General features: G+C 37.9%; 1 protein-coding gene across 2 annotated transcripts in view; it reads right to left on the bottom strand.

Annotated features, from left to right (window-relative positions):
• The window catches only part of LOC574835 (polypeptide N-acetylgalactosaminyltransferase 13), a 99,999-nt gene extending 85,206 nt beyond the window's left edge, over positions 1-14,793 (bottom strand). For both annotated transcript variants that reach the window (XM_030992100.1, XM_030992109.1), the window contains exons 1-3: positions 14,662-14,793; positions 2,540-3,949; positions 923-1,127 (exon numbers count right to left, since the gene is read on the bottom strand). In XM_030992100.1, the coding sequence (XP_030847960.1) occupies positions 923-1,127; positions 2,540-2,696 (362 nt within the window). In that variant the 5' untranslated portion in view covers positions 2,697-3,949; positions 14,662-14,793. The remainder of the gene's footprint in view (positions 1-922; positions 1,128-2,539; positions 3,950-14,661) is intronic.
• Positions 14,794-16,602: the final 1,809 nt, after the last annotated feature.

The raw sequence follows: 16,602 nt of genomic DNA, 5'->3' as shown, positions 1-16,602 counted from the left end.
ATGATATGATGATGATAATGATTTTTTGTTGTTGTATGTACAGTATTTTGCCATTGCAAACAATGTGACCAGCAGTCCTTTCAAGGAGAGCCCCAAAAAATCCAATCAAATTGCTTTCGCTGCTGCTCAGATGATGTTATAATAATAATAATAATAATAATAATAATAGCCTAATAGTCCACTCCAAATTTTATTAAACCGAAACGGAAAATCTTTTTGCCCAATTGATCGTGAGCCCGGCAGCCACTGAGCAGCGCCAGATCGACGTTGCTCTATCCCTTATTGTTGAACGCCAAACAATGTAGCAACAACTCCCATCTTTATGTATCACTAATCTATTAAAAAACAAGATTAACTAGCCTTTTCTAACACACTTAAAATAAGAAATTTGTGGAGACTACAAGCTCTTCATGCTCAAGCCTCTGAGCAATTTAATGCTGGGAGCCTAGTAAACAATTAAACACAATGACTGGGAAACATGTCTGATGGACATGAAAATACATGTTCATTCATTAATGTTTCAGTCAAATTGATGAGACTGCCATCACACTGACGCCAGACAGACCAAGTTACCCGTTATGGCCAAGGTTCAGTTGATATGCAGTCGCTATGGTAATGCCACTGAGGCATTACATACATGTATGTATGTGACATTTGTAACTGACAAGGAGGCTGTTCACACCGGCAGAGATAGCGCGCGCTAGACTGCGCTATCTCTGCGGTTTGGAAGGTACAACGTCGTTTCAGTCCGCCCAACAGCGAGCCACGGCAAGCCAAAACGGCGTGCCACTGGAGCACCTCTTGGGGGTGGTCCACGAGAGATAGCACGGTCTAGCGCGCTACATAAAAGGGGGTTCTACGATAGACCGCGCTCATTGCGGTGTGAACAGCCTCAAGGATAATGTTTGCAAACATTACTCACCCATCCATGCGTACATCAGGCAGTGTTCGGTTGATTGAGATCATATCACTGGCTAACAAATTGAACTGATTGATCCTAAACATCTCGTTTTTGAGCGATTCCTTGTCCTGGGGTATGATGACAGCTTTACCCATCTCTCCCGGCCCATTGGGGTCGTGCCGGGGCTTGGCAGGTGGGTGCTTGGGAGGGGCGTGTTCATGCCCTCCTGGAGTAAATGAGAAGAAAAACAGAGGCAGTGATTACTGGCCAATGAAGTAAGAAAATCATAACAATGCCTTGCAGAAGGGTGCAAATTAGAATTGGTATACATATATTTTTTCACCTTGTATCAGATCTTGAGAGGTGTGTCATTGTCAAATGATATTTCCTCATATTATGGAGCATATCTTTAATTTTCTAGAGCTAATTTTAAACAAAGTTTCCAGAATCCAGAGTTACAAGTAAATATGTACACTGTACATTTGTACAAATGCAAATTGCTCTCTAATTTATCAATTTTATGCTGGATTTATTCATTCACGTCATCCACAATGTATCCCAAATTTGAATTGAGATCTTAATCAATATTGCCCTCCTTGGGAAACTTTGTATCGCCTACACAGTTCTGTCACAAACATAATGTAATTTATTTGGCTTTGTAGCTTTCTATTTCATGTCCCTGCGGTGGGGGACATTTCTGAGAAAAATAACTCTGTAACCCTGTAACCCACAATGTCTGACTTTCATTTTCACCTACATGTATATTAATCATGAATAGATCTTTGCTGGTGGTGATACACGTGGGAAAATGACAAAGCACTTAGTAAATTGGACTGAAAGCTATTTGCCAGTTAATAAATGAATTGCACAGATGTGTGCATTGTATTCATGGACATGTAAAGGCCTGCACATGTTTTTGAAAACACATTTGAAAAGAGGGATCGATAGAACCACAATCAACCTTTCAATCACAGCCTTTCAGAATGGAAGCCTGGAATTCATCCCATTTCAAAACAAGTTTAGTATAATCTTCACATTCATCACTATAAATAAAAGAAACTGATTGCAAAGAGGCAAGTCCTCTGTATTTGGTCATTCAGTGTATATTTTGGTATCTCAAAAAGTACAAATCGACACCAAAACATTATTGTGCCTAATCCAAACTCTACATGTAGTATGGTTTACAGTACACATGTTTTGTATCACTACAATCCTCAGATACTGATATCTAAAATTTAACTACATGTAGATGTATGATCAGTAAGATATTTACTTGAACAATATATGTATAAGACACTATAGCTTGAACTTACCCAAATACAGTTGATAACTACTACCTGTAATTCATTCATACCCTTCCCAAGTATTGAAAACTTCAAAGTATGTAAAAAATTGATTTTTTTTTTTTTTTTTTTTTTTTTCTTCTTTTTTTTTTCTTTTTTTTTCTTTCCAGATTGATGATTCTTGAGAATGAAGCAAAGGCCTAGTTTAACCAGTCCACCTTTCATTCTTGAGTAACAAAAAATATTTTAAAAAGTATCAAATAATATTAAAGGGGTATGAATAATTCAGTTGTTACATATCTAACTGTACATCAATGAGCTTGGAAATAGATGGGACCCGCAGGTCTCTACTCACCCTCTATTTCTCTGGGCACACCGTGGTCTAAGGCCTGGTTGTTACACCTTGCATCACCATTGCATTCACTATAGTACATAATCAGCATGACATCCAATAGAAACCAGACCATGGAGGTGGCCAGCACCACCTTACAATACACAAGCCTCCTAGCCATGGTTCCTCAACAGATGATCACTCACGCTGTCAGGTCGTTCAAGCTGCTTCAGATGACACTTCCTAGGATGACGCGAAGACGTCGCTAGGATTGCATATTCCAGGATGTTCTTTACGGGGGGAGGACAGTGATCAAGTATGCTCCTTTGAGTCCTTTCTGTATTTTTTGAGAATTATTCCTTTGTATCAGCTTGCTCCCTGCTTTAATTGATATCCTTGTTTAAACAACACTTTGAGCAACGACACGAAAGTGTCACTAGAATGGCATATTCCAGGATGTTCTTTGTGGATGAGGAAACGATTGAGGGATCCAGCGAGCTTTAGCCCTTGGCTCTATTTGACGGGGGAGTATTTCCAACTCTTATTTGCTGCTTTGTTCATATGACACTTCCACTGAATATGCTAAGAAGTCACTAAGATTGCAGATTCCAGGATGTTCTTCGCGGGGGAGGAGGACGATCGTGGGATCTACAGAGCTTTGTATCTGCGGGGATGTATTCCTTAATATCCAACAGGGATTTCCGCTGGCACCATCAATCACTATTTAATGATCTCAGGAGTTTGATGTATCTAGGCTCTTTTCCTTTCCTACCTCTATCTTTTATTCAGCAGGATATGGGTTGTAGCTTAATTCCTAGACATATCACTAATCCAATCTACAAGTAGCAGCCTAATAACGTCATGAAAAATTCATCACTGTCTACAAGGCTTTAAACTGGAGTGTTGTAAACAAAAAATTACATAAGACCCAACCTTTTTGGATAATCAATCAAATTTGATGTAGAAAATCCATTAAAAGCTAGTACTTTTGAATTTTGATAGTACTCTATTTATCCTACAGAGCTTTAACACAGTAATTAGTGTGAGGAAGTGTTTCGTACACCCAGTAGCTGATGAATGAGGTAATGTGCTTGATGTGACTCACGCTAATTGCGGCGCCACGCTCTGCCCTAATCCCGCTAGCTAGCACTGCTTCTGGTTTGGGAGCTACTGCATGCAGGCAGACGGTGTTACAGTACTTGGCTGGAGTATTGACAGAGACAATGAACTTGAGGTTACGAGGATACTTAAGAGTACTGGTGGGGCTCCCTCTACACAAGGTGGGACGGGGTCATCATCTCCCATTGGCCAGATGGTGGTCACATGATCAAGGGAATCCTCCGTAGATTAGAGTCATGTTTCTGAGATCATGCCTAGACGGGATACCCCTCTCTCTCTTTCTTGTCTTCGGAGTCCAGAGTCCGTCAGCTGCACCTGTGTTTGAGAGGGAAGACGAGAAGAGAAACAAACTTGGTCGTGAAATACTGGAGACTTGGTGGGGTTTGCACTAATTCCTCGTCTGCGCACACCCATCACATTCTTGCATGTACATGACATGACATGGATTGTTCGATGTTGAGCGAGGCCCTCTTCCTCTATCTCTCCCTACCTCTCTTTTTCTCTCTAGTCCTCCCACTTCTTTTGTTATACTCTCTCTCTCTCTTCCTCTCTTTTGTAAGCTCTTCTGTATCTTTCTATCTTTCTCTTTTCCTCTTTTTCTCCATACTGAATCTCTCATTCCCTTCCTTTGACCCCCCCCCCCCCTTCTCTCTCTCTCTCTCTTTCTCTCTCTCTTTCGTTTGCTCTTCTCTATCTTTGTATGTCAACCTTTCTCTATCTTTCTATCCTTCTCTCTCTCTTTCTCTTTTTCTCCATACATGTACTGAATCTCTCATTCCCTTCCTTTGACCCCCCCCTTCTCTCTTTCTCTCTCTCTCTCTCTCTCTCTCTCTCTCTCTTTCGTTTGCTCTTCTCTTTCTTTGTCTGTCAACCTTTCTCTATCTTTCTATCCTTCTCTGTCTCTTTCTCTTTTTCTCCATACTGCATCACCCATTCCCTTCCTTTGACCCCCCCCCCCCCTTTCTCTCTTTCTCTCTCTCTCTCTTTGGTGCTCTCAATTCCTCGCTCTCCCCGTCTTTTCCTACCTCTACCCCCCCCTTCCTTTCAACAACTAACAATATCCTCCCTTTTCCTTTTAAAAGTACACATACTGTACATTCGATACCAGGAAATTGTAACAATCACATAATGTGTACACTAAAGTACATCTAACATAAAATGTTAAATTGTTTCTCTTCATACAAAATTGCTCTGCTCCACATGTACAGTACATGTATTTAAAACTTGTTCAGATAGCATGATGGTTTGAAGGGGAAATGCATGTCATGAATACATGTACATGTAGCAGACCTACATGTACTGTACCGATAAGCGCATTCCCTTATACATTGCAGCTGGTAAGGCAATACAGTGTATGACAAATGTATAACTTTATGATATCAAATTCATATTTTGTGATAAAAATGCTTTGAGACAGTACATTGGTTATCTTGATTTTGTTTAAATGTGATTCCTAAAATATTAGAATCGAAACCTTCAACAAGTATACATGTACATGTTTAATGTGAAGAATTTTCTTGCTTTGCAATTTGCATGTTGCTACATGAAGACCATGGAGACCATGTAGACCACGTAGACCTACAGTGTACATGGAGATCCATTTCTTTCACTTCTCCCCACGAAGCTATTCTACAGGTTCTTTAAAGTTCAATCATTCAACTTCAGAGCACACAGAATAAAAAGAATATTATTTCCATTCATAACTGGCATCTGGGTCACTGCACTGTGCATGTATACACATAGCAATATATACTGTACTTGTATCCTTTAACATTCTCAATCTTGTTAAACTGGTAATCACCTACAGTTATGTACACATCTACATCCTGTTCTGCCTGGAGACTGAACATTTTAAAGGGGAAGTCCACCCTGATAAAGTTGGTTTTCTGATGCCACAACATAGTCTAAGTTTGTTGACCTGAAATGACCTTTGACCTTGACTTTGTGACCTGAGATTCTACTCACTTGATTGGGGATACTAAATGTAGATAACCCTTTAGTTCAAGTTTCATTGAATAGAAACTTATTGATGTTGACGCCGCCGCCATCACTGGAAAATCGGCGCCTACTGTACAGTATGTCTAGCTTTTTGCTACGCAGGCGAGTCAAAAATCATATAAATTGCATTTAATTTCAATTCTCTTGAATGTGTTTGCCTCAAATCTGACTACCGGTAGTCCAAGCCTGTACCCATAAAATGCACATAATGCACATGAATTGCTAAATTTTCATTTTTACCTTATGAGCAAATGTGATGTAAACAGCAAACATACTTGAAAATGCTTCTTGGCTCAACCACAAATGTGAAACTGAAACTTATTACAATTTGAAGACAATTTTCAAAGAATTGGTGGTTGTTTGTTCAAATAACGACATTGTACAATTTGTACAATGTACACAGAACAGCCTAGACGGACCAAAGTTCATAAGACACACCATACAGAAGCTTTTGCATTACCATGATGATGATCTTTATTGGTGTATGTACAGGTGTAAGTACAAACATAACCAAAATCAAATTTCAGTGGTCAGTAGAGTTGATCACAATAATTTTAAAGGTTACCAGTCATTTAATAAAGTAATTTGTGTGCAGGTACATGTACATGTAGACTGTACATGTGGTGTACATATCAACCTCAAACTCACCTGGCATTATTATGTGCTACATAAAACATTGATATACAGTAGGCTTACGGTTGCACAATGTGAGAGAGAGGAGAGAGGGGGGAGGATTGGGGAGTCCTGAAAAGGACTGTTGGTAATAACATTGAGGTACCAGCCAAACATAAAACCCTGCTCACAGAACCCAAGTCTGATTTCATGCAGGCCAGCTACATGTAGGTTCTACTGTATACTGAGTCATTCTGTACAGGTGCATTGACTTTTTAAATCCAATGTTGCTTTCATGATTCTTGAGTAGAAGTAATATTTGAAGTAGTTAATTTGAAGATTAGCAACATCGAAGAAACAAAAAATATTAATCTGGATTTATATCGCGCTTAATACGAAATACCGTCTCTAAATGCGTTACAGATATTATTACCAGTATTTTTATCACGGTTCATGAAATTCGGTCACGCACAATGTGCACCATTTCCATTTCATTGGAAGTGGTTATCATGACCATGTACAATGTACAGTATGGTCACCGTGAGGGCATTTGGCAATTACTAACACAAGGCTTTCATCATCCTACCAGGTCCCCATTCCCTTGCCATAGGACATAATTTATATGTACATGTAAGTGCTGTGTCAGGAATTGAACCCATGACCTTTGTGTTTCTAGTCATTGCTAAACCACTCGAATACCATTACAGCACCTCTAAAATTATAAGCATCATATGTTTTGGTGATTGGTGTACTTTCAAACTCCAAGCTACATACCCCCTGTCCACACACAACATTTTCCGTGATTAGTTATACCGTTTCGCGATAGTGATACCGTTTCGCGATAGTTTTACGATGAAATTGTGTGTGTGGACGCTCACTAACGATACGTCGTATAAGAGGTCTGGTCTCCTTTCGCTCGAGGTCACGTTAAGCCCCGTCCAGTTAGTTACACTAGTTACACTCCCCCTGTCCACACACAACATTTTATGTGATTAGGCGTGATTAGGCGTGATTCTTTATAAGAGTTTCAGTTCGAAACGATACCCAAACCTGCGTTTCGTTAGACTAGTTTCGTTATACGACCTATCGTTAGTGAGCGTCCACACACACAATTTCATCGTAAAACTATCGCGAAACGGTATAACTAATCACGCCTAATCACGGAAAATGTTGTGTGTGGACAGGGGGAGTGTAACTAGGGTAACTAACTGGACGGGGCTTAACGTGACCTCGAGCGAAAGGAGACCAGATCTCTTATACGACGAAACGGTATAGCTAATCACGCCTAATCACGGAAAATGTTGTGTGGACAGGGGGTTTGTCTAACATGTAATTGCACATCTAAATATTCAGTATACAAAGGAGCATACGATAACAATTGCAGGCCCTTCTAGAGATGGACCAGATGCACCATCTAGTACAAACCTTAAAACATACAATCTATACTGTACATGTATTTACAAAGTATAAAATACCACAATGTTCATATTACTAGTACTAGTACACAGCATGGTATAACCATAGACGTAATACGAATACTAAATGTACAGGTTGGATACTTTAAAGGTACTATTTTTGCAGCCAACTTCAAATTCTGTAGAACTTTGCAGGAATTATGAATATGTCATGTACATGTATGTCCTATCTGTGAAATTTAAACGTTAGCAGTGTCCTCATATTCAAATTATGCAAGGAAACCTGTTTACTTGCTAGACTTCACTGTCAGACACTATTGAGTAACTGGCTGGCTTTTTTTCTTCTTTGGTAATAACATACATGAAAAGAGTTGTAAAGGGTACATGAGCACTTGTCTACATCAATAACCCACTTCTTGTGATGGCCAAGATTAAACTGATTGAATCTTTGTGCAGCATAAAACGTATGACCATTCGGTACAATTGTCTGAAAATCAAGACTATTACTTTTGGGCTCTATAGCCCTAAAGTCGATTTGACAACTAATAGTCGTTATTTTCCCACTTGAAGACATTTTCAAGCCCCACCTTTTTTAGGGAAGTTCTAAATTAGTATTATCTTTTAAATGCAGTTGGAATTTAACTTTTTCATTTTTTTGGCCTGCAAATGGGACATAGTACCTTTAAACAAATTGGATGACCAAATACCTTGGACTTGCTTCTTTTAAATGATTTTCACCAGTAACATAACAAGCACTGTCAAAATAATTAATATTCATCAGGGTCCTGTTTCATGAAACTTTTTATCCATAACAAATTATGCAAATTATTTAAAGTTCTATGACAAATTTGCTCTCAGCCAATCAAATGCCAAGATTTCAGTAGCTTATTAACAGTTATTGTAACTTGTTATTGACATCAGTTATTAAGAATCCAGGGCTCAGGTTGTCATGCTATCGCTTGAAAGCCAATTATTGGACTCTACATTAAACTGGTGGACATCATATGGCGGCTTCCTGCCTTACTAAGTAAAATGAGACCAACATTTCCAGAAATGCACTTACAATTTGTAATTGGTTAGTGAGCACTTGCCTCTGATGGACACTAAATAGGTACTGGTAATGTACAGTACATGTATACTGTATGCATGGTACAAGGCAAGTAGTCTATCCATTATCATGATAAACATCCTCCTTTTCTGCGACCATAAGGCCCTTATATCGGTAACTCAATATTAAGTTCCCCGTTGCCCGTTATGATTTTTTACCTGCATTTGCGTTAGAAAATCTAAAAATAATTCATTATTTTGAAAAAATTCCATAAAACATTGTTTTTATCACACTTTCAGTCGATTTGTTTTTTCAAAAACAATAAAGAAAACATTGTATCGCTTCAAGTGTTTCCTTGATCCCATGAGGTTTCAGTTCAGTGTTTACGCAAGCAGTAACTGTGAGCCATAATATATACAGATTATATTCAAGAATAAAAGTACCGTAATTAACGGTGTATTAACCACACTTTTTTGCCGCCGAAAAAAAATCAAAGTCGGGGCGTGCGTCTTATACTCGGTACACACAATTTTTTTTTTTTTTAAGGTTTAGATTTATGCCCCTCCACCTGGTGTTATGCCTGGCAATGCCTCCCAGCTCAGTAATCGATGTGTTGACTCACCACTCGGAAACTAGAACAACACTCAAATTTGTCTGTAATCTTGGTTTAAAAGTAATCTTTCTGATCTCAATATGTAGTTTATAATAAAATAATAATTCCTCCAATTTTTCTTCTATTACACGGCGTACCAAAAGGTTCTATCCTAGGTCCTCTACTGTTTTTTAATTTACATTAATGATCTTACACATTCAGCTGCACCTCGCAGTTTATTGAAAGGCCTTCCCGCATGGGTTTTTAAACGCGAAACTGGCTTGCTGCCGACAAAGTCAGGAATTTTTTATATATTTTCTTTTTTTTAGGGCGAAAAAGAGGGGTGCGGTTACGGTAATACACGAGGGCGGTTTAAACACCGTTAATTACGCTAGCTATTAAAAGTACTGTTCTTTTTGGATTTATAGCATGTAGTGTAAGTGTAGTTTATTTTTACAATATTTGATGTTTGTACATGTTTTAATGAAAATTACCAAGATATACTACAATGTGTAGTAGTGAGATGTTCATACATGCAATAAAGTTAATAAACTGGAAATAAGTTGAACCAACAAAAGTAAATTAAGTGTTTGTAAAAAGGTTAACATAAAGAAATCTTGCAAATAATGAATAATGAAATAGTTTTCTCATTATCAGCTGAACAAAAGGTGACAGGAAACTCGCAATTTAATAAAATGCCATCCAAAATATAATTTGAGAAGTGCCCCTGGGGAGACTTGGTAGAGAAATGAAGATATTATAATATTTACAATGTACATTGTAAGTACACAACAAACAGGAGAGTTACTGTACCTGCAACCACCAAGTCACAATCCAGTTTGCTGTTTTGAGATTGGCAAGGTCTTAGGGATCTCATATTTCAAACACTCATAACTTTCTCATTATTGGTACTATTTATTTCAAACTTTTGCCAATTTGTTTCTCTTATTTTCTGCTTTCATTAAATGGAATTATTAAAAAGGTTGGATTGCTGTATAAAAACGTAAGGCATCCTTTTGTACACCCCAATACCTTTTCACTTCTCTCTTATACATATGCATACATGTAGCTGCCAACATTTTGAAATTTTCAATGAGTAACATTTAAAGAAAAGGTTGAGTTCTGGGAAGAGGTGAACAAATAATTTGTGAGCGTTATCATTGTTATTATGCAAGTGTGGAAGTACAGTACATCAGATTAACAATGTTCCCTGAAAAGTATGACTCTTCAAATGCCTCAATATTCTAAATATGGCAGGTAACAGCATAAATATTGGGACAGATTTTTTTCGCCACATGTTTGTGTAGTCACATAAACATCTTTCTGTGTACAATGCTTGTAACTTTACCAAGACTGGGCCAAATGTCTTATCATTTTGATGATTCCAGAACCTTGCAGTACACACCAATACTTACATGTATATGCTAGATGATCATGATGATCCACATTGTTTCTTTCACAATGCAATCGCATGACCAGAACTCAAATTTATCTTCAAGTCAAACTGAATATCATGTGCGCACATACATGTACATGTATACATGTATATGTCAGACCTGCCAATCTCTGGAGTTCAAAAACTATATTCTTTATTCTCAACAGTTGGCTCTTACAGTTCCTAAAGTATACAGGAAGAATTTTTTTGTATGGATCATTGGTTGAATATGCATGATTTGGTCATTACTGGTATGTTCGATGAACCAATGAACATCCCCAAATTGCCAATGTGAGATGCTTGTAGGATACTTTACAGGACTGAATGGGCATTTGTCATTGAAAATGGCACATACACACACACACACAAAATTTAATTATAAAATAATAAATTTTTTTTTAAATCGTAATAATAGAACTTAGAAGGGGTATTTATTAATTTCGTAATGAGGGTGGGAGTTGGGAAATTCGTAACAATTACAAAAAAAATTTTCGTAACAGTTGGCAGCTATGCATGTACAATGTGTTAAACGTTTTTATTTTGTTGCAGCTCTTTATTTTTCTTCCCCTCTCTCATTTATAAGGACGGTTATAACGTGTGCATAAAGTTTCAGTCACCCAGAGTCCCAGACTAAATGCAAGTTCATGTACCAGACACCTGACTACATGTACATTGTACATTCTAACATCTTTCATTCATTTAAGTTCCTTGTAGCTGAGAGCTTTCACATTTCACAGGGTATTGAGACCTCAAGATAACCAATGACGACTTCCTTCTTAAAGAGAAGGTTGAGTTCTGGGAAGAGGTGAAAAATAATTTGTGAGCGTTATCATTCTTATTATGCAAGTGTGGAAGAACATCAGATAAGACATGTTCCCTGAAAAGTATGGCTCTTCAAATGCCTTTATATTCTAAATATGTCATGTAACATCGTAAAACTCGGGGGTAGGATTTTTACGCCACGTGTTCGTGTAGTCCCATATACATCTTTCTGTGTACAGTGTTTGTAACTTTACCAGGACTTGGCCAAATTTCTTATCATTTTGATGATTCCAGAACCTTGCAATACACACAAATTCTTATATGCTAGATGATCACCTTTTCTGGTCGATTCCACACCGTTTCTTTCACAATGCAATCGCATGACCAGAACTCAACTTCATCTTTAAAATATGTAAATCACCAAGTATTTACGCTTAATACAGTGTTTAAAGGGCAATCAAACTTTTGTATATTATAAGTTCATTTGTATGGACAGAAAAATAAGAGAAACAGAAAAGCAAACATTTGACATAAATCAGACAAGTAATAAGAGAAACTTTACGAATGGTTGTATAATGGGATAACTAAATCTATGTGAATCTCAAATTGGCAATTTTAGTCTGTGGATTATGACATAATCATGGACAACTCTCCCGTTTGGCATGCACTCATGGCAAACCTGCGCAACACGTTTTCATTGAGCTCTACATGTAATGTATGTCAATTGTAATATGAGATTTGTATCTGGTATCCATGTCCTCATTAAGCTGGCAGACAGTCAAAAATAATATGCACTCCCTAAGTAGTGTATTTTTTCATATTTCTGGATAGAATGCAGAAAATATAATTTTGCAGAAAATTTTACCTCAAAATTCCTAGGTCTAAGTAACAGGCAGGGAGTAAAACTTTTTCAAAACAGTAAAGAAATCTAACATTAAATACTAATTGCAATTTACAATCTCCAACTCTCTCTCACTCTCTCTCTCTCTTTCTGTCAGTCTGTCTCTCTCCATCTGAAGTATCTCTCTCTTTCTCTCTCTCTCTCTCTCTTGCACCTTCCTCTCTTCAGAACTTTAGATATATCTCCTCTTATTTTTCTACAGAGTTCATAATATATTCATGTCCATCAACTAGAACATGCACAGTATAGTGGTCTTACTGCACAACTCTCCCAACATCCATTTTCTTTTCAGTTGATTACAAAATATCAGTATCTACTGACTTTTTACAGGACTTTAAAATATTGCTATTTTCCTTATTTTCTGGGGTTTTCAGGAACATGCTTCTGTAGAAACACACCAGTATAGTGGTCTTACTGCACAACTCTCCCAACATCCATTTTCTTTTCAGTTGATTACAAAATATCAGTATCTACTGACTTTTTACAGGACTTTAAAATACTGCTATTTTCCTTATTTTCTGGGGTTTTCAGGTACATGCTTCAAAAATGTGGGAAGGGTATTTTCAAACTGTTAGGCCAAATGATCCTTTGGGGCTAGCGAAAAAAAAAGCACCTGGATATTATCCTCACGTCTAGCCCTACTTAAGCCGCGGGGGGCGCAGCTCAGGAAAGTGGCAAATTTTGGAGCTAGGATACAAACAACATTTCAATCGCTGTTTTGACCAAGATATTTTTAGAATTCTGGGGGTGGCCCCCTATGGGGAATATGGAGAAAAACCTGCTCTTTCATATGACACCTCATTTGTTGAGTTTCACCTTCAGGATCATTTGTTATAAAGGTTTGAATTTCAAATTTTTTCATAAAATCATTGACCAATTTTGCATGGTCGCGCAATGCACGTAGACCACATAGGGATGCATACAATCTCTATGGGAAGGGTTTTAGCACACAACATCGGGTGCGCGATCAGACACCCTAATCAAATGTTTCTGTCCTATAATGTTCACCTTTCATTCACATGGCATGCATTTCCGCACACAACGCACACTTTCCAGACAAATAGCGTACGGTGTACCTGATGAAGTCTGGTCTCTGCGCAAGAAACGCAAGAGATCGCGATCCAAAAATTTGATGTCCGATCGCTGCAACTAAATAAGTCATGAAATTAATACAACGAGACCTTACTCCGCGCACAGGAGTTTACAGCTGATTTTTATACAAAAATGAGATCCATCAAAAATAAGGTAATTTCATAATTTGCAAGACAAGATATCATACGATCAGTTGGTATCACTTTTTACTTACAATTTGGAGGATATCTGCTCTCAAAATGAAGATTGCGAGACCTTTATTTTTCGGAACGGATGCAAATGACTGCAAAATTTGCTGATCTTTTGTAAATATTTTCATAATTTCAAATCCAATTCCAGAGAAAATTCTGACTCTGAGGATTTTCATGTTCTTCTTTCCATTGGTAATAACAGATTTTCGAAATCTTACCAATTTTTTTGAGATATATCTAGTGAACGCGAACTAGTCTACGCGGTCACACACCATAGACTACAGCTACAGTCAGCTCAGTGCAATGAGTGCGCGGCCCGGGATGCGCGTTTCCGTTTTACACCCTGCCCTAGGCTTTTCGGCAAGAAATTACACGAAACATGCTGTATCCGAAGTCTAAGTTTGTTTATATCGACGTCAAGAATAGCGAAGCCAAAGCTTATACAATTTCAATTGGGGATGCGAGGGTCTTCTTGTTCAAGACGGTTTTCCCGATATATTATTGTTTTGTTATCGCTGGGCTAAATTTTGCGAGCTGATCACGCATCCTCACGCTCTTAGAGTATTGCGTATTAATGGATAAAAATAAATGATACGACTAGGAAGATCAACTAGTATAGAGAGTTAGCTAGCGCTACGTGACGTTTTCAGAGTTCTGGTGGTGTGCAGAGCGCCGAGGCAAGATGTGGACGACTAGACTCCGAATACCAGTCGGTTTGTAAAATTTTATTGGAGAAAAGCCTAGGGCAGGGTGTAAAACGGAAACGCGCGCCCGGGATACTCACGGCTCAGTATGGCAGTGCATCAGTGTACCGGTACGGTACCGTACTGTAGCAGTGCGTTAGTAGCAGCAGCGCCGAGCCTGGACATATATATTCCACAATTGGATCGTCCATTGATTATCACATCCTATCACATGTTCACATATCACTCTCAAATAAATAACCATGCCCATGAACTTCCAATTAAGACGAACACTCACCTGAAAATCACTTGGTTTACGTGTATGACTGTCCTTCGACTACGTGGCTGAACAATCAATCGCACTTTGAAAGAAGTTCATACAATATTTTAGCTTCCGCAATTCTATGGAACACCATCTGTGTTCATTTCTACGTAATGTAGAGACGTAACAGACGTAACCGGATTAAAGTATCAAGTATCAAGTATCAAGTATCACGTTTATTTGTCTTCCAGAAAACACATGTGACAAAATATAATAGAGTATAATCATAACAGTACAATGTAGAACAAAGGAAGACGAGGAGACCTTGGTTGAAGCACAGCTTGTTAAGTTAAGGCCCCCTCATATGATGTGACAAAGATAACTTATTTATGAATACAACAACAAATATGGAATATATAAAACTATTTACAAAATACTCTCAGAGAACAACTACCCAACGTTGCATCTAATATGATCTAATATGGACAAACCCAAGCCGACACCAAGTCGAGACATCAATGAGTTATTGCTCTCTGAGTGCAGAGGTCAAGTAGGAATATATGGTATATGTAGTATGTACAGATGAGAAAGAAGAAGAAAAAAGAAAAGGGATAAAGGGGGTTATATGTCAAAGTCAAGAATTAACGAAAAAAAGATCAAGAGTAGAGTTAAATATGCTACAGTACACTAACAATAAAGCTTGATAACAAAAACTGAGATACTTGAAGCATTTGTTATGGTAGTATCAAGTGAATTCCAGAACCTGGGGCCAGTGGACATTAGTGTATTCAAAGTGAAGGTTGTCCTTGCATATGGTAAATGGAGAGCAGAAGCCTGTCTAGTATTATAGCTGTGAATTTGGTTATTTCTTCTAAAGATTTGAGCAAGGGCAGGAGGGAGGTCTCCAGAGTGAATGCTAAACATGAGCATTCCAAGTTGCATTGAATAGAGATCTTCTAGTTTTAGAATACTGTTTTCATAATAAAGTAGATTTGTATGTGCACGATAATTTGCTTTACAAATTATTCTAATAACCCGCTTCTGCACAACAAAAAGCCTGTGGATTTGAGTTTTGGATGATTTGCCCCATGCCAACATACCATAATTAATATATGATAAAATAAAATAAGAGTAGAGTACAAAATGAACAATACCTCTTGAGGTATACATTATACATTATACATTATGTTGCATGTTTCCATATCCGCTGTTGGCAAAAAAAGGTGAAGGAGATAAAGGGAGAGAAAAGTGAGAATGGAAAAGGGAAGGTGAACTATAAACACTCGTACACCTTTTTTTTTTTATTCTTTCATTTATTTTTGTATTTAGAATTTGTATTTTAGGTTGTTTTCACTTCATCGAATTTTGTAAATATATGATTCTCATGGTTTGTTTTAATAAAACACACAAATAAAAAAATAAAATAAAAAAACACTCTTACACCCTAGGCTCGATCCACAAATTGATGCATTTAATCCAGTACTGAATAAGATGGTGCCCGTTCCTCAGCTTAACTGTGACATGCGCCCTTCAATATTAAGATCGACACTACACACACCAATGCAAGAGCAATACTTTAATCAACAAATGGTGCACTTTTATCCGTTATTTCGCTTTGTTTTGTACTGTTTCGTTTTTTGTTTTTTTTTCAGGGTTGAGCACTTGAGGTATGTTTGGTTTGATTCATCAAAACACCTAGTGAAAAGGGCTTCAACAAAATGAGAACATAACTTTTAGACCTTAAATTTCCCATGGCACGAAACAATTTATGCTTGAAGGGGGACAACTCAGAAATGACGTACATGAACTTAATTATTTCCGTACAATAAAAGTCTAGACAATTCTGGGATGATCCCTTTTTCTGAATTGGGGGCGGATGGGATTAAACTGGCCGATAGCTTTTCGGGAACCCATCTGCCTCGTGGAAGCCAAGCCCCCTCCCCCCCCCCCCCCCTTTTCCCCCTCTCTCTCTCTGTC

The sequence above is a fragment of the Strongylocentrotus purpuratus genome, unplaced genomic scaffold, assembly GCF_000002235.5.
Source record: "Strongylocentrotus purpuratus isolate Spur 01 unplaced genomic scaffold, Spur_5.0 spur5_contig_846, whole genome shotgun sequence".
Classification (NCBI taxonomy): Eukaryota; Metazoa; Echinodermata; class Echinoidea; order Camarodonta; family Strongylocentrotidae; genus Strongylocentrotus; species Strongylocentrotus purpuratus.
The sequence above is the reverse complement of the archived record's forward strand: the minus strand, read 5'-3'. Positions and strand labels throughout refer to the sequence as shown.